This window comes from Onychostoma macrolepis, chromosome 08, assembly GCF_012432095.1.
Source record: "Onychostoma macrolepis isolate SWU-2019 chromosome 08, ASM1243209v1, whole genome shotgun sequence".
Taxonomy (NCBI): Eukaryota; Metazoa; Chordata; class Actinopteri; order Cypriniformes; family Cyprinidae; genus Onychostoma; species Onychostoma macrolepis.
The window spans coordinates 6,879,276-6,906,801 of record NC_081162.1 but is presented as its reverse complement, the minus strand read 5'-3'; the positions used below and the strand labels follow the sequence as shown (position 1 = coordinate 6,906,801).

The following is a 27,526-nucleotide window of genomic DNA, read 5'->3' as shown; positions in this document are numbered from 1 at the left end:
CAGATTTATATTTGATCATATTTACCAAGGGTGCCGATATTTTTGGCCATGACTGTATAAAGTAAAAGATGACGTGAAAAATTACAGAAACCTTCCATGCTCTTTTAGGTGAGGTACAATAGAGGTTCATAAGAACTATGTCACAGAGCCAACAGTATATGTAATATTTACATGTGGTTTCTACAATATATAACCTCAAAAAATGTCATCATCGAGATTTATATTGTATTTATTGTATTTATATTGTAAAATGGAGTACTGAATGGCATTTCATTAACATTGTGCACAATGTGCAGGACGTTTAATGATGTTATCATGAACACATTGAGCTGCAGTTACATGTATGCTCATTTATTTGTACCTGAATAATCTACTATTTTAGTTTTGTGGTCTTTGTATTTTGTGTGCAGTTATTGTCAAAACAAATGATTCTAGTACCAGCCTTCTCTGTTCCATGTTGTGCATGATTCTCTACATCTACATGGCACTGTTTGAGCTGCAGTGGTAAATGTGGGTCATGACACAACAGTAAATCAACATGGTAAGTTCAGTGACCCTAATTTGTTTACAGTAAAATCAGACTGCCTTTCATTTGAATACACATACCTAAAGATTGCTGCAGACCACATACACCCTTCATGGCAGCGGTGTTTCCTGTGGCCTCTTTCAGGAATGATTTGAGGAACATGACAAACAATTGAGCAACAATGGGTTGTGCTGGACCAACAAATCTGATCCATGGAGGCCCCACCTCAATTTACAGGACTTCAAGCATCTGCTAATGTCTTGGTCTCAGATACCACAGGACACGTTCAGAGGTTTTGTGGAGTCTTTGCCTCAATGCATCAGAGATGTTTTGGCAGCACAAGGGGGAACTACATGGTATTAGGGAGGTGCTTTTAATGTATTAGCTTTGTTAGGCTACGCTAGTTTCAAAAATATCATAAATATCTCTCTAAATGGCACAACTACTGAAAAAGAATCCTTTTTTTTTTTTTTTTTTTGTAAGGCACACTAAATTATGACTGTGAAATCTGCTATTTAAATAGACTTGCCTTGTTACAAATGTAACATGATGAAACTGATTGTTTGAATGCTATCCTACAGCACATGACATTTAGCCTGAAGAGGAAATTAAGTATTTTCCAAAAAACATGTTTGCTGTTTTATAATCTGCCTATGTATGTCAAAATATCACTTTTACAACACTAGATGGAGCCAATGTTTTTGAAAGAAACATGCTCACCAATGCCAAAAATTTCAGTAATATTGTGAAATAGTATTACAATTTAAAAGGACTGTTTTCTATTTTAATATATTTTAAAAATGTAATTTATTTCTGTGATGCAAAGCTGAATTTTCAGCATCATTACTCCAGTCTTCAGCATCACATGATCCTTCAGAAATCATTCTAATATGCTGATTTGCTGCTCAGTTATTGTCAGTTACTATTGGTCCTCAATTATTAAAAATAGTTTTTAATTCTTATCAAAGCTGAAAACAGTTTATGCCGTTTAATATTTTTGAAGAAACTATTATTTACATGCTTTGCCATCATATATTATATATTAGACTTAGAAAATAGTTATTTTAAATTGTAATACATTTTTATAATATAATATAATTTATTTATTATTTTATTTTAAATTGCAATACATTGTTACAATATAATTTAACAGAATATAATAATACTGTATTTTTAATCAAATAAACGCAGTGAGCATAAGAGACTTCTTTTAAAAAAATGTAAATAAATCGTAATTGTTCCAAACTTTTGGCCAGAAGTGTAAGTCCTACTCCCAATAAATGTCACAATAGGCAAGGCAAGTTTATTTATATAGCACATTTCATACACAGTGGTAATTCAAAGTGCTTTACATAAAAGGACGTGAAGTAGTCATTAAAAATAATAATAATCACAACAATAAAAACAAGGAATTTAAAACAAATAAAACAAAATTATATAAAAATTGATTTAAAAATAATTTAAAACAGTTAAGTATAGAAAATGATTATACATAGTGCAATCAGTTCGGACATAGCACAGGGCTCATTTAACAAATGCACAGCTAAACAGATGAGTTTTGAGTCTGGATTTAAATGTGGCTAATGTTTTAGCACATCTGATCTCATCTGGAAGCTGGTTCCAACTGCGGGCGGCATAATAGCTAAAAGCGGACTCCCCTTGTTTTGTGTGAACCCTTGGTATTTCTAACTGACTCGATCCTAATGATCTGAGTGGTCTGTTAGGTTTATATTCAGTGAGCATATCTCCAATGTATTTAGGTTCTAGGCCATTGAGTGATTTGTAAATTAGTAAAAGTACTTTAAAATCAATCCTAAATGTAACTGGAAGCCAGTGTAAGGACCTGGGGACTGGTGTGATATGCTCAGATTTTCTGGTTCTAGTCAGAATCCTGGCAGCAGCGTTCTGGATGAGCTGCAGCTGTCTAATGGTTTTCTTTCGAAGGCCGGTGAGGAGACCATTACAATAATCCACCCTGCTGGTGATAAAGGCATGAACAAGTTTCTCCAAGTCTTGACTGGAAACAAAACATCTAATTCTTGCAATGTTTTTGAGATGGCAGTATGCTGATTTAGTTACTGCTTTGACATGACTACTAAAACTAAGATCTGTCTCCAGAATCACCCCAAGATTTTTTACTTGATTTTTTGTTGTTTGACCCCTAGACTCAAGGTATACATTCACCTTGAGAACTTCACCTTTGTTTCCAAATGCAATGACTTCAGTTTTCTCCTTGTTTAACTGAAGAAAGTTCTGGCACATCCAACTGTTAATTTCATCAATGCATTGGCAGAGGGAGTCAATGGGGCTGTAGTCATTTGGAGATAAGGCTAGGTAAATCTGGGTATCATCAGCATAGCTGTGATAGGCAATTTGGTTCTTTCTCATTATTTGACTTAGTGGGAGCATATACAGGCTAAACAAGAGTGGTGCAAGAATTGAGCCTTATGGGACTCGGCATGCCATGGATGTCCACTTAGACTTATGCTCTCCTATACTCACATAATAAACTCCCTTCTAAGTATGACCTGAACCATCTGAGTACCATCCCAGAAAGCCCGACCCAGTTTTCCAGTCTCTCTAGAAGTGTTATGATCGACAGTGTCAAACACAGCACTAAGATCTAGTAGTACTAGCACTGATATTTTGCCAAAATCAGAATTGAAGCGAATATCATTTATTATCTTAATAAGCGCGGTTTCTGTACTGTGATGCGCTCGGAAACCAGATTGAAAATTGTCCAGGTATCCATTTGAGTTTAAGTAGTTGTTCAGCTGATTAAAAACCACCTTTTCAATAATCTTACCTATGAAAGGAAGATTTGATATTGGTCTATAGTTGTTCAACATTGTGTTATCAAGATTGCGCTTTTTCAGAAGGGGCTTAACAACTGCAGTTTTCAGGGAGTTTGGAAAAGTCCCAGGAAGAAGTGAGGCGTTCACCACTTCTAAGAGATCTGCTTCTAAACAGTTAAGCACACTTTGGAAAAAAGATGTGGGAAGTGTGTCAAGATTTAAGGTGCTGTACTGTTTCTTCCAAAATTTTGCTATCAATTGCTTCAAAAACAGACATACAATTTATTTTTGAAATTGCGGTCGAATCTGTGTGACCTCTGCATAACTAGAAGATGTGCCAATCTTCTTTCTGATATTATTGATCTTCTCAGTGTTGTTTAAGTTACTGTTTATAAGGTTTGATAAGAAGATCTGTCTAGCTGTGGCTAGTTTCACATTGAAAGCATGAAGGCTGTCTTTATAGATGCTATAGTGAATTTCGAGTTTCGTCTCCCGCCACATCCGCTCAGCTTTTCTGCATTGTCTTTTCATACTCTGAACTGCTGTTGATTTTCTCCAAGATGATATTTGTCTGCCAGTCTTCTTGCTGACTTTTACCGGAGCAATATCATCAATAACATTCTTAACTTTTGAGTTAAAAGAATCCAGGAGAAGATCCACAGAGTCTGCAGAAATGCTTGGTGTTAAAGACATAGCCTTCATAAATAGCCTTCTAGTGTTCTCGTTAATGCATCTCTTTCTGACAGAGACAGATCTAGATTCAGTGGTAACAGAGATCAATATATCAAAAAAAATAAAAATACAGAAGTGATCAGATACATCATTAATAACAATGGATGAAATATTTAGACCTCTACTGATGAGTAAATCTAGAGTGTGTCCATGATTGTGTATTGGTCCATGCACATGCTGGATCAGATCAAAAGTGTTTAAAACAGTTATAATTTCTTTTGCAGTTTTGATTTCTGCATTATCTATGTGAATATTAAAATCCCCTGCAATAGCAAAACAGTCAAACTCTGAGGAAATCATTGATAACAGTTCTGTGAACTCTTCAACAAAGGCTGGAGAGTATTTTGGAGGCCTGTAAATAATGATAAACAGAATGCGTGGAGCAACTTTCAGCACAATACCTAGGTATTCAAAAGACAAATACTGACCAAATGACACTTGCTTGCATTGATAAACATCTTTAAATAGAGCAGCTACACCTCCACCTCTCCTAACAGTCCTGCAGACACTTGTAAAATTAAAGTTAGGAGGGGCTGTTTCATTGAGGACTGTTGCACTGCATCTGTCTTCTAGCCATGTTTCATTTAGAAACATAAAATCCAGGTTGTTTGTTGTTATTAAATCATTGATCAGAAATGATTTATTTTTTAGTGAGCGAATGTTTAAAAATGCTAACTTGATGGAATTACATTTTGTCTCTACAGCAATCTTAGATTGGTGCATTACAGGCCGCAGATTAGATGGGTCAGCCGTACGGCTTGAGAAGGCCTTAGACTTTCTATCACGTGATAAAACAGAGAAAGAGACAGCTACAGAAACACTGGGTTCCTGCTTGTTCTGTAAAAGTGGAGATGCTGGAGAGAGGGATAATGTGTCTGGTGGGATGGGCTCTGGCTCTGGTGTTTCCGGTGGCTGTGATATGTTGTCTTGGCTTGCTTGGCAATAACATAACAATAACACTAGAGGGAGCTCCAGTTATTTGTAAGGTAAACCTGGGCGAGGCCCTTCATAGCAGACAAGGCATTTGCTTTAAACAAATGCTTTAAAATGCCTTCCATTCAAGTCCTACAGCTGTATTCATACAACACAAGACATCAGCTGAATCCAAATGAAAAACCAGCACATTTCTATTTAACTTTTACAGGTTTGACCTAGGTTTAAATCAATAATTTGTATTAAATGGTAAATGTGCTTTATGCTGGTAGCTGGTGGACCAACAAACATAGCTGGTAATGATTAACAAAGATAATCTTGCTATAAATATATAAAACAAATAACCACCATATAGCGTGTACAGCAGATGTTGCGTTGGCAGCCTATCTCAAATGACTTCCTTCCTTAAATTAGGGAACGGCTCATGGCACACTAATGACTTGTTATTGATTGTGAAGATGCAAAACCTTCCCCCGAAAACCAATAAAGGATCCCTCGACAAATCTCCACAAGGCCTTTAGAACAGGAATTGCTCAAGCACTAAAAGTAAAATGTGCCTTACCATTACACCTTACAGTAAGACAAACCAGTTTCACAAGCATGCTGTTTATCTCCAGTGTTGTGGATCACTGTATCAGTGGATCATCTATATCTGCGTGCATCTGTGTTCTTCTGTCCACGTCTCCAGGGCCTCATCAGCATTGACTGCGGGGAAGAGCAGAGGGGGTGGGACAGTCCACTTGCATTACCGTCAGAGCTCATATCCTGCCAGCAATTCCCTAGAGAGACTGCAAGAGCAAGACTCAATCAGATGTGGGCAGCTTTAAATGAGTCCCAACCCCCACAGCTGTGTGTCTGCATAACTCAATACCATATAATGCACACTGACCACTGCAAAAGAGAAGAGAGCTGCCAGTTTAAACAACATGAAAAAGGCTCCTTCTTTAAAGTCTATACTCTATAACATTCATTCGAGCACATCAAAAGAAAGTTAAATATGAAAGGTGATGCTGTGGATGATTGACTTACATGTCAATGATTCACTACAATAGTGGTGCACTGCTCATACATATGCAAATCAGCCTCCTGCCATTTTGAGCCTCTCTACAGCTGTTGAGCAAAGCCTGCTAATCTCCATCTGCTCTGCTGGTGTACTGTTTGAGGAATCCAAAGCCTAAATAGCTAACATTAGCACTGTTTCCCTGCCTAGTACACTGCCTACATAAACAGCATTTTGAGGCATCATAGGCATGCTGCTAAAGCAAAAGTTACTTAAAAAGGTAGGCGGAATTATGATGCCTTCTGAAATTTTAAGGTATGGATAAAACAATGTAAGTGTAATATAATATAATACAATACAATACAATACAATGCAATGCAATACAATAAAATACAATACAATACAATACAATACAATATAATATAATATAATATAATATAATATAATATAATATAATATAATATAATATAATAAACACAATATAATATAATATAAAAATAAATTAATGAAATTTATTTTTTCAGCAAGGACACATTAAATTGATCAAAAAGTAAAGACATTTACAATGCTATAAAAACAAAAATCTGTTTCAACTAAATGTTGCTCTTCCAACTTTCTATTCATCAAACAATCCTGAAAAATAATGTAATATAGATTCCAAAAAACATATATATTTACTGTATGTGTGTGTGTGTGTGTGTATATATATATATATATATATATATGTGTGTGTGTGTGTGTGTGTGTGTGTGTGTTCACTAATTTTACATAGCAAAATTACAAAACGTGTGTGTGCGTTCACTAATTTGACATTGCAAAAATACAAAATTACATTGTACTTTTATCAAATAAATGCAGCCTTTGTGAGCATAACTTTCAAAAACATTAAAAAAGCTTATTTTACCAACACCAGATGCTTACATACATACACATATACACGTATATATTCATCTAGTTAGATTGATGTAACTAAATAACCTGATGTAAAATAATAACTAAAACTAAAATTTAAAATAATAATAATAATAATAATTAAAATCTAGGTTAACATATAATCCCAGAAAAGTAATTATTTTGATATATGTTGTGGAAAATAAACAGAAAAAAATCGGTAAGTTATTTATTTATTTATTTATTTTCAATTGAGAAATAAACGCCAAATGTAACATATATATGTAACATGAAAAAATTATCATAAACGGGTGTCACAAACACTGGTGATTATCTGGAAAGGTATTTTTAAAGCATTATCCCTCACTTTCAACTCAGGAAGTCTCTAAGTGACATATAATGAACAACCAGGTTCAGTCATGTGACAATGTGTGCATTTTTTGTTGCCATGGCAACATTTCCAAAATGGTTTCCTGTCTGGTTAGCACATGTTACAGTGTCAGCAATTATTAAAAACGCTTGTTTTTGTTACAAAAGACTGTTTCAACCCATGCGACAATTTTAATGTTTTAATAACATATCCTAGATTACTCTTAACCTGATTTGAATACATTTCTTCAGCAAATTGATATAAAACAAGTTACAAAGATATTGTGGTGACACATATGTCACATCGGGCTATTAACCTTATTAAAGTAGGTGGAATTTTTATGTGACGTATTCGTCACATTAAGAAAAATGATAAAAATGGTAATGAGCTGCTCAATTAATTTAGCTGATTCAATTATTTTAGTGTTATATATATTCTGCTGCTCATTTCAAAGCATATTTTAACAAATCTATGTGCATGTTTAACATGTTGACCTCCAGTGTGAGGTAGTTATTTATTTTTATTCAGTTTGCACATTTTTGAGTTGTGAAAAAAATAATAATCTAAAAATCTAAAAATTTATTTCTGGTTAAACCATATACCTGAAAAGGTAGAATTTTGATATGTTACAAAAGAGTTGTTGTAAAATTTAATGGTCATAGTTATGTGGTTTTGTTACAAATATGTTGCGGCAAAGCAAATAAAATGCAAAAACTATATTACTTCTGAAAAAGGTTTTTGTTTGATCTTCCCAGAAAAGTAATCATTTTGATATATGTTGTGGAAAAGCAAATAAACAGAAAAAAATCGGTAAGTTATTATTTATTTATTTATTTCAATTGAGAAATAAACGCCAAATGTAACATATATATATAACATGAAAAATTATCATAAACGTCCAATGTCGTATATATGTAACATTACAGATATTTCACAAGGAGGGGTTGTGTTTCAAAAACAACTGCAGAAACATGTTATAAGTGGTCCATTTTGTCTGTTTTATATGCCCCATAATTTTCCTATAAGGAGAAATTGGTCTGGGTTCTTATGGGTTAAAAAATGAATAAAAATTGATAAAAAAAACAACAATATTACTAGAATTTTAACTAAAATTAAAACAGAAAATATAAAAACTAATTAAACAAAATATACAAAAAAATAGAATAGTATCTCAATGATACTAAAATAACAAGCAGAATGGTCAATGATACCGAAACACTGAAAACTATCTATAAAATTGTTTTTCCTGATATTTGTGTGATGTATTTTATGCTTATTATAACACTACAATCAATGTTAGCCTAGCATGCTAACATAAAACCCTAGGTTTTGAAACCTAGCTATAATCTCATTTATCACATTCAATCAAACTTGTTATCTTTCATACATGCATACAGTGCAGGAACCTTTTCCCTTTAAATCTGTGGAGCTGCTAAATGTACAGCTCAGCCTCAGTCTGACCTCAAATAATAGGGCAAAAGAGAGAGATGATTATAAGCCTGTTTCTCATGCAGGGGCTCTAAAACTGATTTACAGAGTTTGAGACCTCCAGCTAGCACTGTATAAAAAGAGCCTAATGTTGTGGTCAAATGCACTTGTGAGGCCCAAGCAGTGGCGTCTAGAACAGCTGACTGTGGGAAGTGCTCTGAGGGGATGGACCATGACTCAGGCTCTGACTGCTGAGGGGGGATGGGCAGATTCACTGTACAACAGCCAGACACCAGCGCGTTCAACGAACAGTTCCTGAGTAATAAACAACAGTATATAAGAGCATCTGACGCAGCTGTTTATGCTACACTGCTGTTGTAATGTTTTATGTACAGTGGTGAATTACTGATCATGACATATTGATCGTGTGCACAGTGGAATCTGATATCCTGTGCGATCTGGGAGAATTTCCCATCTACAGTCGATCCTCAGTGAGAAACAGCTGTTCGTATGCAGGATATGCAACATCTCACCCACGACTAATAATGAAGTGCTATAGCTGAGCATTACATCTGTTTTACCCAATAAACACACACACACACACAGACAGACTCTGTAACAAAACACTAATCTACTTATTATGATTTAGGACATTTTTGTAAGATTACTTTTGTGAAAAAGAAGTGAGCTTAATTGTATTGAATGTGTACTTGTAGTGTGCTTCAAATCTTAAACGTATAAAACACTGTGCTTGCAGATAATATAATAATACTGAAATAAAAGGCCACTTAAGTGTGTAGAGGCACTTTCATGACTGTTTCTTAACATGCTTAAGTACACTTTTAAACAGTGCACCTCGTGATTATGTAAAATGGAAAGTTTTACTTTAAAGTATATTTTAGTTATGTTTTAATCTTTGGTTGTGCTTTATAAGTAAACTTATTTTGATGCGTTAAATAAAATACTGAAGCACATGTATTGATTATAATTTGAATTGTATTGTGTTATTCTATTTGATTTTAAGTTAGTTTTAAATGTACTTTGTACTAAATTGAAACTTCATTACAAATGTGTAACTGCAAATATATTTAAATATATAACATACAAGTCTCAATAGAAATGTCACTATAGTGTATTTTAGCTTAAATGCTTGTCAGTACATTCAGCAGTACACTTGACTTATTTGACCATATTTCAAAGACAATAGAAGTAATTACTTATGGTTCAAAAAAGCACTCTAAGTTCAACCAGCTGCATTTAATATCAATTTAAACTATAATATATTTTATTTAATTGTAATTAATATGCAATTAAGCGTCCAAAAACATTATATTCAGTTAAGTATATTCTTTTAAAGTATATTATTTCTATAATATACTTAATATAAAGTACTCTTTTTAAAAGTATGCTACAGTATACTTATTTTTCACAAAGGTCTGATTTACCAATGCTAACACTAATACTAAAAAAGTAATGACTGCTACTCTCTTCCTGATATGGTATTGTGTACAATTTTGACCTCTAATAACCCTTTAATTATTTATTTATTTAATATAGAATTTCAGAGGAAATGTGAGTGGTGCTTGTCTGTAGAGAACTCACTGCCAAATATTAGAGACAATGCACTGCTAAGGTGCCAACCCCCATACCCAATGAATTATATGAATTATAAGTCTAATAGCTTATTATGTAGAATAGCAATAGTGACGCTTGCCTTAGCCAGCACTAGCATGGTTCACTGGCAGAACATATGCTGAGTCAGGGACGAGAGACATTTATTGTGTCACCTCGGGGGATCTCTAATCAGACGGTCAGCCAACAGAAGGAAAGGACATTGCAGACAATTCAATAAAACCAAACCAAACCACTGTAACATATGCTATAGTGTCCTCACATGGCTCTGTACTGATGTTATCTATCCAGCACCAGTTAAAAAATACAAACAGAACTAGAATCAGTGTAACGACTTAAATGTTCCAGGTTAAGCTGCCTCGCTGCCTAAATCATCTTGCTATATAAGTCGGCCCAGAGCGCCATTTCATCAGAATGAAGCGACAGCCATCGATTCACGTGCAGCAACAGCACGGCCAGTTACCCTTATCTCAGGGAACCGAGGTTACATGAGTAACCGGAGCGTTCCCTATCGAAAGGTAACTCCCGTTGCGTCGTCATTGACGACTGCTTTGGGGAACGCATCCAGTAATGCCGTGCTATAAGCAGAAGAAGAACTAAGCCTGCTCCGCAAGCCCAGTTCAGGCACACTCAGTGTGGGCCCCATGAGTCCGAGCTATAAGAGACCCGAGTGGAATCTGGGGTCTGCTTGTCATAAGCCTTTCCCACCTATTCCGATAGGGAATCTTAAAAGTATGTTTTTTTTGTTTTTTTTCAGATTTTATTATTACTGAAAGTAGCATTAAGCAGATGACAGACAGACAGACAGGGCAGGGACGTCCAAACTGTAGAATCTAATAAAGTTAGACGGCGACGACCAGCCGGCAGCCGCACAGATCTCCCAAATAGAGATTACGCTGGACCAGGCCCAGGAGGAGGCCATTCCTCTTGTGGAGTGGGCCCTCACACCTATAGGGCACTGTACGCCCGCTGAGGCATAGGCTAGGGTGATAGCCTCTACTATCCAATGAGATAGCCTTTGCTTTGTGACCGGCAGCCCTTTAGAGCGGCCTCCAAACACACAAAGAGCTGTTCTGACTGTCTAAACGACTTAGAACACTTAAAGTATACTCGCATTGCTCGAACTGGGCATAGCAAGTTAGGCCCCTGATCACCATCCGTTGCAGGGAGGGCTAGAAGGGAGATAACCTGGGCTCTGAACGGAGTTGTGAGCACCTTCGGTACATAGCTGCTGCGAGGCTGAAGAACGACCTTACCGTCGTTGAGTCCGAACTCAAGACAGGAAGCACTGACAGACAGGGCTTGCAAGTCACCCACTTGCTGGACGGATGCTAAGGCCAAAAGCAGAGCGGTTTTGAGTGTCATGACCCTTAAGCCAGCTGTTTGAAGCGGCTCAAAGGGAGGACCCTTGAGGGCCCCGAGGACTATAGATAAATCCCAGGTTGGTACAGTCTTAGAGGAGGATTTAACCGCCGAGCACCTCTAAGGAACTTAACAACCAGCTCATTTCTGCCAATAGTCCGGCCAGCCTCGGGAGAATGATTCACCGCGATGGGTGCCATATAGACCTTGAGCGTGGAAGGGGTGCGCAACATATCCGCTCCTTGGTTCAGTCTGCCCAGCACATGAACCACTCGTAGTGAGAGGAATTCTTTCTGTGCCCACAGTAGGAGACGTCGAGTCATCATGTGAAGGGGACGTGACCTGAGGCCGCCTTGGTGGTTGATGTAGGCCACCACCGTTGTGTTGTCCGACCGGACTAGGACGTGATGTCCCTTTAAGGCTGGCAGGAAGGTCTTCAGGGCCAGACAAACAGCCATCATTTCGAGGCCATTCATATGCAGGCGTCGCTCATGGGTCGTCCAGGAGCCGTACGCCGGATTTCCCTCGTGCAGAGCGCTCCAACCTGACCTGTGAGCGTCTGTCGTGACCACCTTCCTCCTGGAGGTCGTCCCCAGCTGAATGCCTGACTGAAACAGGCGAGAAGTTGTCGAAGGGGCCACAGCTTTGAGGCAGTGGCGGGTTACCTTGGTCGGTTGGTCGGCAGCCATGTCACCCTGTAGCCCAAGACTGGTTACTCACTGAAGCTAAGCAGGGTTGAGCCTGGTTAGTATCTGGATGGGAGACCTCCTGGGAAAACTAGGTTGCTGCTGGAAGAGGTGCTAGTGAGAACAGTAGGGGGTGCTCACCCTGTGGTCTGTGTGGGTCCTAGCGCCCCAGTATAGTGATGGGGACACTATGCTGTAAAAAGCATCGTCCTTCAGAAGAGATGTTAAACCGAGGTCCTGACTCTCTGTGGTCATTAAAAATCCCAGGATGTCTTTCGAAAAGAGTAGAGGTGTGACCTCGGCATCCTGGCCAAATTCGCCCATTGGCCTCTGACCATCATGGCCTCCTAACAATCCCCATATCTGCTGATTGGCTTCATCACTCTGTCTCCTCTCCACCTGTAGCTGGTGTGTGGTGGGCGTTCTATGGCTGCCAGGTGGATGCTGCACACTGGTGGTGGATGAGGAGACCCCCCCACCCCTCACAATGTAAAGCGCTTTGAGTGCCTAGAAAAGCGCTATATAAATGTAAGGAATTATTATTATTATTATTACCTTGACATGAGTGTGGCCCAGGCACCAGGTGTGGGACGGAACGCAGGCTTTTAGCCAATATTGGAGGGGCCGCATATGTAGCAGGCCCAGAGGAATGACTGAGGAGACAGCAGCCATGAGGCCGAGCATCCTCTGAAATGCTTTGAGGGGACGCGAGGTCCCCAGTTTGAAAGATGCCGCTGCTCGCTGGATAGTCAGGGAGCCTTCCGGCGTAACCCAAGCCCGCATTTTCACAGAGTCTATGACTGTTCCCAGAAAGTACGCTCGTTGTCTGGGAAACAGAAAACTCTTGGATGGGTTGATTTTCAACCCTAAGCGCTCTAGGTGGTTGAGCAACAATGACCTGTGAGCGTTCAATTGCCACTCTGAGTTGGCTAGCATCAGCCAGTCGTCGAGGTAGTTCAATATGCGGATTCCCATCTGCCTCAGAGAGGAAAGAGCCGCGTCCACGCACTTCGTAAAAGTGCGGGGGGCCAGGGACAGTCCAAACAGAAGGACGGTGTACTGATAGGCCATTCCCTCGAACACGAATCTCAAGAACGGTCTGTGACGGGGCGCTATTCGGATGTGAAAGTAAGCATCTTTCAGATCCACAGACATGAACCAGTCCTCGGGCCGAATTTGCGCGAGGATCTGATTCAATGTTAACATCCTGAACGGCCGTCACATGAGGGCTCGATTCAGAAGTCTGAGATCGAGAATCGGTCTGAGCCCACCGTCTTTTTTGGGAACGAAGAAGTAGCGGCTGTAAAAGCCTGACTCGCTGTCTGCTAAGGGGACTACTTCCACGGCACCCTTTGCAAGCAGTGTGTGCACTTCGGCTCGGAGAACGTGGGATTCATTGCCCTGCACGAAGGTCTGCACCACGCCTCTGAATGGAGGCGGCCTGTGAGCGAACTGGAGTGAGTAACCTCGTTCTATGGTTTTTAGAACCCCCTTGACACTCCTGGGATGGCTTCCCAAGCCGGCAGCCGGGAGGCGAGAGGTTCTATTTTTATGCGCATTTTATGCGTTCTATTTCTTGTCGTGCCCCGACTCGTGCAGGGGGTCCCTGCATGAGTTACACTTGCAAAGCGACATTTGAAACAACGTGCTTGGAAATTTGCTCAGAAATGTGTTCTTTCACCTCACTAGATGGCCGGGAAATCGTCCACTGCCGGGGCTGGATTCAACGGTGGGAGCGGTGAAGAGCAGCGTAGAGCAGGTAAGCTTCTTTTTTCTTCGGCTTCTTGCAGAGTCAGCAAAGAGATGATCTCGTCGATGAAGGAGAAGATTCTGATGAAATGGCGCTCTGGGCCGACTTATATAGCAAGACCCTTTGGTGGGCTCAAGCGCCATTGGTTTGTGCAGTTACACAAACGTTAACCAATCTGGCTTCAGTAACAGAGTAAACAGGAGTTTCTGTCAATGACGACGCAACGGAAGTTACCTTTCGATAGGGAACCTTAAAAGTATGTTTTTGGAGGGGGGGGGGGAAAGATTTTATTATTACTGAAATAAAAGGCCACTTGTACAGAGAGAGTACACTCTCATGATTTTCATGTTTCATTTTAGAAACTGCACTTTAATGTCACATTAAACGTTTTACTTAAATGTAGTTTAAGTCATTATGTTTAATTAATCGTTTAAAGCGCTTTAAAGATGGACACTTACTTTTATGTGCTGACTAAACTTTTAAAGCACATGTAAGGTACTTGATTAACATTAACTGTAGTGTGTTATTTGATATTACATACAGTAAGTGTGAACTGAAAGTTATATTTTGACACTTAATTGCATGTTATTTGCAAGTGAGGGAATATGCAGTTAGTTGAACTTAACTGTGCTTTTTTGAACCACTTAAATATGACTTAAGTACTTATTTATATGTAATGTCATAATTCTATTGTACTGCATTTGGTGAATTAAAATATATTTCAATGTTTCTGTTGAAACATTATGTCATGTATTTAAACAAACACATTTGTAATGATGAAGTTGCAAGTAGGTACATCTTTAAATTTATTAACTTAAAGTATTTTATGTTTCCATAATAAGCACTTATTTTAAAAGTATGATAAAGTCTACTTCTTTTTCTCAAGGGTCACTATAGGATTTCATAAATGAATGTTTCATTTTTATGCAAATGGAAAGGATTACACATCACAGGATGTGTTTGTCTATATTAGAGAAGAGTGAAGAGAGAGAGAGAGACAGAGTGTGTCCAGTTAATGTATCAGAATTGAATCTGTCATTCTGCTGAGTGAAAGTCAATGTGTATCTCCATTTGAAACCCATTTTACTTCTGAAATTGCAAATATTTCCAAGTGATAGAAGATACAGTATATTGTATAAAATGTAGTGCAGTACATGATTTTATCCATGGTGAATTGATTGGATTGTAGCTATCTGACTATTGGTTAACATTATCGAATAGCCTGTGTGGGGCAAAAAAAAGTAATTTCAGAGGAATAAGTTTTAAAGTTTGATTAAAGTTGTGATGAAGTGGACAGATCTTTTCTTCCATATTGTTACGCACATCTGAATAAAAAGGATTATTGAAAAAGAAAATAATGTAGGGCGGGGACTTTGTTCTATGCATCAGCTGTTAAATGGATTTTGAGATGTCAGCCCTGCATTAGAAAATGAACAAAAGCTTACAGTTGATTGTGGTTTAAGTAAAATAAATGATTAGAGAAGTCCAGCATACTTCACCAGAGAAAAGACGTTTCTCCAAAAGATGAGTTATGAAATTGTGATCAAACAATATGAGGTGACATACTATTTTACAAAATTGCATCGTTTTATGAATAATTTTTTCTTTTTCTTTTTTTTTTTTACAATAAAATCTATAACATGCATAACTAAGAGCATACATGTCATCTTGACTTCAAAGGGAATTCAGTATGAGGGAAACTGACAAAACAGAGCATTAAAATGATATATTAGATCTCACAGATATGACAGACATCATAAAAACGTAAATATCTATTTACAAATATGTATGCATCCTTTGACTTCTCCTGCACCCTAAGCTATTAGAATGACGTCTTTGTTTGACTCTCACCTAATTCTCACTTTTCTGACCCACTCCACCCTCTTTTACTCACACGTTCCCTGGGAAATTGGCCCATCAGATTTCTTACTTTCAAAATCAAAGAAGAGTTAGGCCCTATGAGGCCCATTCTTTATTATTCTCTTGTCAGGGCGCAAAAAGCATTTCAATTTCTTATATTTCTTTGTGTTGGATATAAGACTATTAAGGGTCATATGGGTTTGGAACAACAAGAGGGGGAATAAATTTTGACAGAATTGCAAGCATAACTTCAATATCATTTTTTTTTCTCTCTTTATATAATCCTAACTGGAAAGTTGAACCCATTAATACTGAAAGAACTTCACCAAACTGCCATGACTCACCTAAGTGATTCTGTTCTGTAAGTTACTCACTGTAATTAACCTATTTTTATATTCACGATTAAGCGTACTGAGCAACCTGTGCATTGTAGTGAAACAATAGGAGAACTGTATATAAGTAGCCTCATTTTGGATTATTTAAATCAGAAAGGCATCAGAGTGCCATCTGCTTCTGTAATAGTATCTGCAATCTTATCTGGTCAGGCCTGTAAAACCCCCTGAGGACTTTGCCCATGATACAGCAGGAGGACTGGGGCAAACCCTCATTCTCTCAGTCTAAGTCACAGCAACTGTGCCAATGCGGATTATATTACCATGCATTCCCTTTCCTACAGTCAGATTGCTTTTTAATAATACAACTGCACCCAAACCAGAATTGTGTCTGCCTGTAACATGAAACCTTAATATATTTACAAGAATCTCTTCTTCACTTTCACACATACACAAAAAGCACAAAAACTTTTCATCATTTCTTTTTGAGAATAACTGCAAAAGGGCTTCATTTTGTCACAATATTAATAAACATCATAAGCCAATGTATGCTGCTTTATCTACGTGAAAAAGAAGTGTGCTTCAAGGGATAGTTCACCCAAAAATGTTGTGATTCTGTCAAAGTTCTGTCATTAATTACTCACCCTCATGTTGTTCCAAGCCTGTAAGACCTTCGTTCATCTTCGGAACACAAATTTTCAGTAGTAACAATATTTTTATGAAATACGAAAGCTCTCTGGCCCTCCATAGACAGAAGCACAACTTAAAATTGTTATTTTTTGTTTTCTCTGCGCACAGAAAAGTATTCTCGTAGCTTTGTAAAATTACGGTTGTACCACTGATTTCACATGAACTATTTTACAGATGTCCTTGCTACGTTTCTGGTCCTGAGAACTATCCCTTTAATTCTTTTGAATTATAAACTTGTAGTGTACTTCAAACCTAAAGCAATATTAATGAAATAATATAATATTAATATAATAGCATATAATATTAATGATGAATATAATATCATCTAAAATAATATAAATGAAATAAAAAGCCATGCACTGAAGTATACTTGAGAGTTCACCTTCATGGCTTAAAGGGATATTCCACCCCAAAATGAAAATTTTGTCATTAATCACTTACCCCCATGTCGTTCCAAACCCGTAAAAGCTTTGTTCGTCCTCGGAACACAATTTAAAATATTTTGGATGAAAAGCGGGAGGCTTGTGACTGTCCCATTGACTGCCAAGTAAATAACACTGTCAAGGAAAAGTATAAAAAATCATCGTCAAAATAGTCCATCTGCCATCGGTGGTTCAATCTGAATTTTATGAAGTGACGAGAATACTTTTTGTACACAAAGAAAACAACAATAACAACATTTATTCAACAATTCGTCTCCTCTCTGTCTCTGTGTGTCAGCGTAGCACCATTTTGAAAAGCATCCGATGGACGCAAAGTGCATATGCTATTCTCTGTCATCAGTAACACTGTTTCCGTTCAAATCAAAGTGTAAATAAACGTACAATACGTATCCATGCGTTACTGATGAAAGAATAGTGTACGCACTTTGCATCCATCTGATATTCTCCAAAATGGTGCTACGCTGACACAGAGAGAAGAGAGGAGACGAATTGTTGAATAAATGTCGTTATTTTTGTTTTCTTTGTGTACAAAAAGTATTCTTGTCGCTTCATAAAATTCAGATTGAAATTTTCTGTGCCTTGACAGTGTAATTTACTTGGCAGTCAATGGGACAGTCACAAGCCTTCCGGTTTTCATCCAAAATATCTTAAATTGTGTTCAGAGGACGAACAAAGCTTTTACGGGTTTGGAACGACATGGGGGTAAGTGATTAATGACAAAATTTTTTTTGGGTGGAATATCCCTTTAACACACACTTAGCCTATGTACACTTTGTAAAAAAATAATAATAATAATAAAAAAAATAATAAAAAAGTGCACTTTTTATATGTGTAATATTTTCAAATTAAACACAAAGTACAATTTAAATCATTTTAATTTATTCATTCAAAAATATTTTGACTTTAAACAAGTACACTTATTTTGATGTGTTGACTAGGCTAATACATGCAAATTACAAATATATTTAAACAAATGGAACGTTTTCAATGACATTGAAGTATATTGTCAGTACATTCGGCAGTTATACTTAAACCTTATTTCAAAGACAACAGAAATAATTATGAAATTACATATAAAGATGTACTTACGTCCTACTTAAGTGCAACAAAAAAAACCCCCACTAATTACATATATTTTTAATTTTTAAACTATAATACCCTTTTACCATTTAATTGCAATTAGCATTAGCAAAAAACATTACATTCAGTTCACAATTAGGTATATTATTTACTTAATAAGTAGCTACTCTTTTTAAGAGTGTGCTAAACTGTACTTCTTTTTCACAAGGAAATTTTCTGCTCACTCTTTTTTTTTTTTTTTTTATGTCAAGTGGGCAGAATTTAATCACATACCATCGCCGGAAAGTAGAGGGAAAAGTCAATGGAGGAGGCCAATAAACAGTAAGTACAGTGTGTAATGCAGGAGAAGAAGAAAAAAGAGCAGCAACATATATAATCGCTTTGATTTAACACTATGGGTTCACTGAGTTATGTGGGGTTTTTTTTTTTTTTTTTGTTAAACATTCTATTCAATAGTACCTTACACAGTTTTGTATTAATGTTATGATATTTAGCCATACCGCGCCCTGTAAATATGATTTTACATTTTAGTTCCTGTTATTATTCCGCGCTGTTTAGCTTGAGCCTCGGCTCGCAGAACATTTCAGAGCCATGAACAACCAAGCGTTTGTGTGCGATTTACAGCTTCATTACAGGATTTTGCTTCTGTGGTATGTCAACTACTTTCTTTCCTTTTTTTATAAAACAAAGTACTGTCGTAGAAAATCATACGTTGACAACAAATTTGACTGACAGTCGAGGAGGGCAAATCAGCATTCCCTGTCTCTACTGTGATTGGGCAGAAGGACACATATGGGCGGGCTCTTGAAAGACAGCTAATGGCGTGCTGATACATACTAACCTTGTGTCCAGGGCGGGGCGGGGAGTCTATTTATATGGGGGCAGTCTTCTTCTCAGCCAGTTGAAGAAAGAAAAAGGGTTACCACTTTGTCAAATCTTCTAACTTAAGAGTAAAAATGAGGGAAATCGTGCATCTTCAAGCTGGACAATGCGGTAACCAGATCGGAGCCAAGGTCTGTTTGTTTCTTTAAAATTTGCAGTTGTTGGTTTATAATATAGACTATATAGAAAATAAGATATTGCATTTTCTTTTAGATATTTGTGAAAAAAAAAAAAAAAAAGCAAAACTAATCTATTCGTTATATTTTCTGTTATGCATCTCATTGTTCGCACTCCATTATGAGCCGCCTAAAGCGGATGTTCTTATCTGGTTTGAATGAAATCTAGGTCAACCATGTGCGTCCTCATTCGAGTTTTATTTTGTTACATCGTGAAACGCTTGGAAAAATCAAAAAGACGACGAAATTTAATAGTTGCTCAAGAAATCTGTATACGTTATCTCCGACTGTTTGTTCTCGCCGTGGTCTGTCTGGAACTCCCCTTTGTGAGATTCACTGCAGTGCGACAAAAGGAAGTAAAAGCCTAGCCCAGTCTACAGCCAAAGCTATTTTTTAAATTAAGTAATTGCATTAAATATTACCAGATAAGGATCAAATAATTTACATTTGCTAGTTGAAATATATTTAAATATTAAAAAAAAAAAAAAAAAAAGGTGCTCAATAAATCGATTAATTCGTAAAGCCACCGGAAATGGATCTCAGCCAACCGGCGTGCGTGGCGCGCGCGCGAGTTTTGAGCGGGAGGAGTTTCAAGAACACCAATTGTCTGCAACTTTGTAACAATTTGTAAACGATATTAAAGTGTATAAACGTGCATTAGATGAACAAAGGAATTTTTATCCGTCGCATGGAGGCAAACCGCATGTTGATGTGAAGTACGCATGGGCGTTTGTGAACAGTTGGCGCCTTTTGTGAAACCCACGCGGTGAATATTTGAATAGCACAGTTTTAGTGAAATATTTCGGGCCACAATAATAAACGAATAAATTGTTGCTTTTAAATCTGACATGCAGGAATAACATTGTCATGAATTGTTGCCTGTAGTTTTATATTCAATCCTCTGAATTCCAGTCCTCTAATATTATCTACTATATTCTTTAGTTCTGGGAGGTTATCAGTGATGAACACGGTATTGATCCCACCGGCACATATCATGGCGACAGCGACCTCCAGCTCGATAGGATCAATGTCTATTACAATGAGGCATCAGGTATGACCACATCAATACTACTAACGTTAAGTGAGAGCGCATGTGTTATTAGAGTAAACCATTTTGTCTTTCTAACCCTGTTTTGTAATCTTTTAGGAGGCAAATACGTGCCCCGTGCTGTGTTGGTGGATCTGGAGCCTGGTACCATGGACTCCGTGAGATCCGGACCTTTTGGTCAGGTCTTCAGGCCAGACAACTTTGTTTTTGGTGAGTATTGTTATTAAATTAAAGAAATGGCATTTGTGACCCTGACCCGTTTTTTTTTTTTTTTTTTTTTTTTATAATTCCAAAAATCATTAGGATATTAAGTAAAGATCATGTTCCATGAAGATATTTTGTAAATATCAAAACTTAATTTTTAATTAGTAATATGCATTGCTAAGAACTTCATTTGGACCATTTTAAAGGCAATTTTCTCAATATTTCAGAGATTCCAGATTTTCAAATAGTTGTATCTCAGCCAAATATTGTCCTATCATAACAAACCATACATCAATGGGGTTATTTATTCATTTTCCTGGTTTTGTGGTCACATTTATGTTAAAAAAATGCAGGTGTGAAAATTAAATACTTTGCCTATTGCAACAGGTCAGAGTGGTGCTGGAAACAACTGGGCTAAAGGTCACTACACCGAGGGAGCAGAGCTGGTGGACTCTGTCCTGGACGTGGTTCGTAAAGAGGCCGAGAGCTGCGATTGCCTGCAGGGCTTCCAGCTCACCCACTCTCTCGGTGGAGGCACTGGCTCAGGGATGGGCACCCTCCTCATCAGCAAGATCCGCGAAGAGTATCCCGACCGCATCATGAACACCTTCAGCGTGGTGCCCTCACCCAAAGTGTCCGATACTGTAGTAGAGCCATACAATGCTACGCTGTCTGTCCACCAGCTGGTGGAAAACACAGATGAGACCTACTGCATCGACAACGAAGCTCTGTACGATATTTGCTTCCGCACCCTCAAACTCACCACACCTTCATACGGTGACCTCAACCATCTGGTCTCCGCCACCATGAGCGGAGTCACCACCTGCCTCAGATTCCCTGGCCAGCTCAACGCAGATCTGCGCAAGCTGGCCGTAAACATGGTGCCCTTCCCTCGTCTCCACTTCTTCATGCCTGGCTTCGCTCCTCTCACCAGCAGGGGGAGCCAGCAGTACCGTGCACTGACCGTTCCTGAACTCACGCAGCAGATGTTCGACTCCAAGAACATGATGGCCGCCTGCGACCCGCGTCACGGCCGCTACCTCACAGTTGCCGCCATCTTCCGTGGCCGCATGTCCATGAAGGAGGTGGACGAGCAGATGCTCAATGTTCAGAACAAGAACAGCAGCTACTTCGTCGAATGGATCCCCAACAACGTCAAGACCGCTGTCTGCGACATCCCACCCAGGGGACTCAAGATGGCTGCCACCTTCATCGGCAACAGCACTGCCATCCAGGAGCTGTTCAAGAGGATCTCAGAGCAGTTCACTGCTATGTTCAGGCGCAAGGCTTTCCTGCATTGGTACACCGGAGAAGGTATGGATGAGATGGAGTTCACTGAGGCCGAGAGCAACATGAACGACCTGGTGTCCGAGTACCAGCAGTACCAGGATGCCACCGCAGAGGAGGAGGGCGAGTTTGAGGAGGAAGGAGAGGAAGAGCTGGCTTAAGTCTCTTAATATAAGTGTGTCGTTTTTCCAGGCTGTATCATTTTGCTCATGTACAAGGAAACAAATTTTTCCAAAGCTCAATTTTCTTTTTCTGTTCTTGTCTCTTGTTTGTACAGATGTCATTAAAGGCTTTTTCTTCTGTTGAAATGTCTCGCTCTTCATTTCCTTAATTTGCAAATATGAATGAACCAATTTGAACCCATCCTCATTTTTCACTGGTCACATACACTGACACATCCTTGTCAAACCTGTTGGGATTGTTCCTAGACCTCACATGAATTAACATCTGATCTCATGCAGAACGCTTACTAAGGTTACCAGCCATAAGTTTCAACTGTCACCAATTACACCCATATATGCAAATAATACTAATAATTGATAAAATAAGACAAATTATGACATTCATAAATATTGGTTTATGCATTTTAACTTTTCACACAGTGTACATTTATCTTCTATGAGTATGAAATGAACCATGAACACGTTTTGGCTTTTAAAATGTATTTTATAAATTGATGTCAATTTTTAATGTTTAATTTAGAAGTTATCAAATCTAATGACGTACATGGGAGTTATATAGTGCCCAGAAATGTTCAATTAAATTTGATCTTGTATTTTCATGTATTATAGTTAACAATCTTAAACATGTTGGCTGCTTGGCAGTTTTTCATTCACGTGATGGAGATCATTCATCCTAAATACTTTAATATATATAAAATTGTAATAATTTTAATAGCTTTAACAATAAAATTGAGTAAAAACAAGCTATATATATATATATACGTATACATATACACACACACAACTAAAAACTGATTTATTTGTATACAAAACCAATTTTAAGCATTTACTCAATCTCATGTCTTTCCAAACCTGTAAAACACAAAAGATGATCATTTAAAAAAGTATCCACTGTATGGTCAGAAACACTGAGACATTTCTTAAATTAACTAGTTTTATGTTTAACAAAAGAAATATGGTCTTGCAGGTTTGGAACGACACGAGAGTGAGTAAATGACAGAATATTAATTTTAGGACTATGTCAAATAATATCAAAGGGTCTCTGAGATAATGAGAAACATATCAATCATGTGCGGTCAAAATGTTTCAACTGAAATTGAGTATTAGCTTCAGTAAAATTAAGTCATAATTATATATTTGGCCAGCACCGCATAATTAGAGGTGTTTTAATGAAACAAATGTTGATAACATGGTATTTATTAACAAGGGATGGTTTATTTTTCACAGTTATTATATAACAATTTGTGTTTATAGTTTCAAAACAAGCAATACTGAAATGCGTAATCTTAATCTTACCACAAACCAAGTGAATCATGAGTGTCCTTATTACATTTTCTCAGCAGATGGCGCTGTTGTCTAAGTTTTTCTTCTCCATACAAAGTAGGATAAGATCCCAACACTCAGCAAGAGCAGAGACCAGCAGCACACCTTCATCACCTGGTCTTCAAGATTCTGCTTCTCGCCAAAACGACTGATAAAACCTGACTGAGAGCAATGCACAATATTAGATATTATAAAATAATTATTAATATAAGTATCCACCCTATTTCTCAACGCAAAAGTAAGCTATTTCCTGTGAATGTGCGAGACTTACGATTAATTCCCTGCTAAAAAAACAAACAAACAATAGAAGCACAATAGAAACCATCACAGAAATTCCAGTGGTTTCAATTAAAATACCATTATAAACCATTAGCTTTTTCCAGTAAAACCATTACAAAATTCCTCTTTGTAGTGTGTTTTGGGCATTTTTCCATAGGATTTAACATCCCACCAACAGAATCCATCACATACCAGTAGACACCATTATAGTTTCCATTAAAACCAATACAATTCCCATTATAACAAACCATTACATTTTCTATTGTTTTTTTCAGCAGAGTTAACCGCCAGATATATAACTAGAATAATTACTAAACGGTAAAACTATAGGCCTATGCGTTACAAACCAGTGCGTTTGATTACAATAATAAAGATAAAATATGTCCCATGAAGATGAAAGACAAGAGTCCTTGTGGTATCATAAATTGTGCTTCTTTTGCTCAAATCATGGCAGTATTAGTTCACCTAATGTGCATTCTCTACAGAAAAGGACTGTGAAATGCCTTTACCAATATCCTCCATATTAAACAATGTTTTTCTTTCTTTCTTTGTGCATTTTCTGTGCTTATTTTGTAGGAAAATATACTTGTTACAGTGCATTGCACAAATGGCTCAATCTAATGTTCCAAAATATTTAAATGTGCAGTTCCAATTCTGCTGAAAACATCTTGCAAATCCAGATGGCGACAATAATGAATCATCATAATGATTCAGAGTGGAGCCAAATGGGTCCTGAGGCTTAACGAGAAGAGACCTGCTTTGACCCTTGACACTTACCCATCCTCCTCTGTCCTTGATCTCGGGGCAGATGACCCTCTCTACGTAGCTGCCTACGCACTCCTGAATCTGGGGCAGGATATCAGACATGCCCCTCTCCTGGCAGTGCAGTGCCAGCTGTCCAGAGAGAACAAACACAGACAGCACGGCGCTCCAGGCGAGATCTCTACGTCGTGTGGGTGCAAAGTGCTCATCCAGAATGGAAACGAGGGTCGAGCAGGCCGTTCGGTCCGTCACGTCCTGGAAAACACGCGGCCAGCGGCGAAAGAAGATGGGGAAGCGAGTGAGTAGCTCATCTCCAGCATAACGCAGGGCGGCCGTGGCACGGGATGGTGCTGGACCCACCGGGATGCCTGGTTTGGCCGTCACATAGTTGATATAGTCATATGCCATCAGGTAGGCCTCACGCACCAATGGATCAGGACTGTTGAGGCCTCGGCCAATCACAGCTTTATCTGACAGTCCCATGGCCTTAAATTACAACAATCTGCCCTCAATGGGCCGACAGTGTCAATGTCCAAACTTTGTCTCTCTTTAGTACCCACTCATTTTAGATGTTTAGGTCACATTCCATGCCATGGTGCATACATAAACTGTCATTAGTAATCTGCACTCAGTGATTGCTGGTCCAGGTCCTTGGGAATAAAAAGAAAATTCAAGATCAGATACTTCTGTTAATAAAAGATGTCCCCTCCTTTGTCCAAGACATTGGCAACAAGGCACATCAAATTCAATCACATCATGTCTGCTGAGATAAATTCATCTGACTGATCTGATGATACCACAATCTTATGATTCCATCTGCAAGGTGCGGTTGGTGGTCATTGGTCTGTGAGTAAAACTTTTTCCACTTTTGATGACATTTGTTGCACTAAATTAGTATCGAAGTAATTAAATATTTGCTTACATCTTTATTTAAGTGTTTTTTAGGCATTTCAATTTGGATCATATTAAATTCATATTAAACTTACTGGGGCCCCCTAGTGGGCTCTAGCTCAATGGGTCACTCTTAAAAATAAATACTTCTTATTGGCATTGATGGTTTAATGAAGCACTTTTAACATCTATTGAATATTTCCATTGCACAAAAGGTTCTTTATAGTGGAAGATGGTTTTTCAGATAATTAAAACATCAACTACGAAAAAAGTTGTTTTAAGAATTGTTCACTGAAAGGTTCATTGGGAAACCAAAAATTATTCTTTAATGGCATTGCTGCGAAAACTGCTTTTTGGAACCTTAATTCTTAAGAATGTTGAAAGAACCATTGCCTTATTTCTCTGGGTCAAAGATATATTTAATTTATGTATTAAAATACATCTTGATTTTTTTATTTATTTATTACATTTTTGAAAACATCATTATAAAGTAGTTTGACCTTATTGGCATTTATTATTATTTCTTTTCTTTTCAAACTGCTTAATAATTTAAACATATACACACACAGGACACATGCAGATAAAGGTTGATAAGTCTCTTAAAATATCAGATCACCGGACCTTTATATGACAGGGTTTGTTCAGGTTGTGATATGGTGGTGTAAAAATAAAGTGATAGTCATGAATTAATAATTCATGATGTTTGTAAAAATACCTCAAAAAGTACATTTAAAACCTTTTTGAAAATAATGAGATGTATATACGCACTTGCATTGTAGAAAACCATATAAAACCAACATGAATAGAAAGAACTTGAAAACGATTTTACACTTTTCTTTATCATGGGCACTCTTATTTGTCTTTGACCTCAGTGTTAAGCAGCATTCAAGGAAATTAAATCAGTTAACCTGGCAAAAAAGTTAACTATCAAATTATTCAAAAGCAGAAGTCTCTCATTTAAATGTCCAGATTATTGCATTACAATAATCAAGGAAATATACAGAAATATCAAATTCACACCCGCAGTGAAGGCCCGGTGACTCACCTTTCTTGCGCAGAAGTGAATCATGCCACAACCAAACAATCAGGATTAGTTAACAGCTGACAGAAGTACAAAGTACAACTGGAGATTCTCTAGAGTGAGCCAATGTCTGTGAGATTTACTTGTGCATGTTGTTGTCCGGCTCAGACTATATTTAGTTCCCTTGTCTGTAACAGATACAGAAGCTGTTTGCATGCTCAGTCATTTGGGAAATGACACCAGGACTCTGTCCTGCATGACGACAGCTATAAATACTCCACATGTAGAAGCGTTCAGACAAGAGGCGGCTATAACCCGCTGTGCCTTTCACTATCTGCTGTGTTTGTCTATAACTTGAAGTTCCAGAGTAATATCAGGCTACTTTGCATTGTAATTGAGCTATATATTTGGGAGAGACGAAAATTGTTTTTACAAGTGAAAATATACCAAAGTCCATAGTGGCTAGCCAGTTTGCCAGTTATGATTCATAAATTATTTAAAAGAAATTAGTTTTTTTTTAAAATTATTTTATTATGAACAGCAATGAATAATAAGCTGTTCATACAATTATGAACTGCAATGAAGTCACTGTTTTTATTTTTTGTTTTATTTTATTTTTAAAGGTTCTGCACACAATGTTTGAATGTCTTTGCATTACATAAAATATGAATGCAAGTGCATTTTCCATAAACAAATCCTATAGCATGAAAAACAATTTAAGATTGATAGGCTTCATACATCCACTAAAATGAACAAAATCAAGATAAGTTCACAGCATTTGTTTGCAGTTGCCACTGGCTTTGATATTTTGTATCAAACGAAATTACCTGCTACTGTATGTCTATAGACCTTAATCACGTTATATTGAAATTAATGCAAATGAAAACGAGGCCGTGGGGGATAGACAATGACATAAAGGTCCTAGATCATGTAATTATCACAACTCACAACTTTCAAAAAT

At 37.6% G+C, this 27,526-nt stretch overlaps 2 protein-coding genes across 5 annotated transcripts; one reads left to right on the top strand and one right to left on the bottom strand.

The window, feature by feature from the left end:
* Positions 1–34: 34 nt before the first annotated feature.
* bcl2l16 (BCL2 like 16) lies at positions 35–26,791 on the bottom strand. 4 transcript variants are annotated; one of them, XR_009272439.1, is made up of 4 exons: positions 26,590–26,791; positions 24,669–25,303; positions 23,586–23,774; positions 35–5,774 (listed from the first exon to the last, which is right to left on the bottom strand). XR_009272439.1 is itself a non-coding variant. In XM_058784324.1 (3 exons), the coding sequence occupies exons 2-3, from the start codon at positions 25,134–25,136 to the stop codon at positions 23,646–23,648; spliced, it is 597 nt and encodes a 198-aa protein (XP_058640307.1). In that variant the 5' UTR covers positions 25,137–25,303; positions 26,590–26,791; the 3' UTR covers positions 23,485–23,645. The 4 variants fall into 4 exon arrangements, 3 of the variants coding, with proteins under 3 accessions (XP_058640306.1, XP_058640305.1, XP_058640307.1); XM_058784324.1 differs by lacking the exon at positions 35–5,774 and having other exon boundaries at positions 23,485–23,774; XM_058784323.1 differs by lacking the exons at positions 24,669–25,303; positions 26,590–26,791 and having other exon boundaries at positions 35–5,691; positions 23,586–23,632.
* tubb2b (tubulin, beta 2b) lies at positions 19,365–22,415 on the top strand. Its single transcript, XM_058784320.1, has 4 exons — positions 19,365–19,523; positions 20,511–20,619; positions 20,716–20,826; positions 21,208–22,415. Exons 1-4 carry the CDS (start codon positions 19,467–19,469, stop codon positions 22,266–22,268), a joined length of 1,338 nt encoding a protein of 445 aa, XP_058640303.1. The 5' UTR covers positions 19,365–19,466; the 3' UTR covers positions 22,269–22,415.
* Positions 26,792–27,526: the final 735 nt, after the last annotated feature.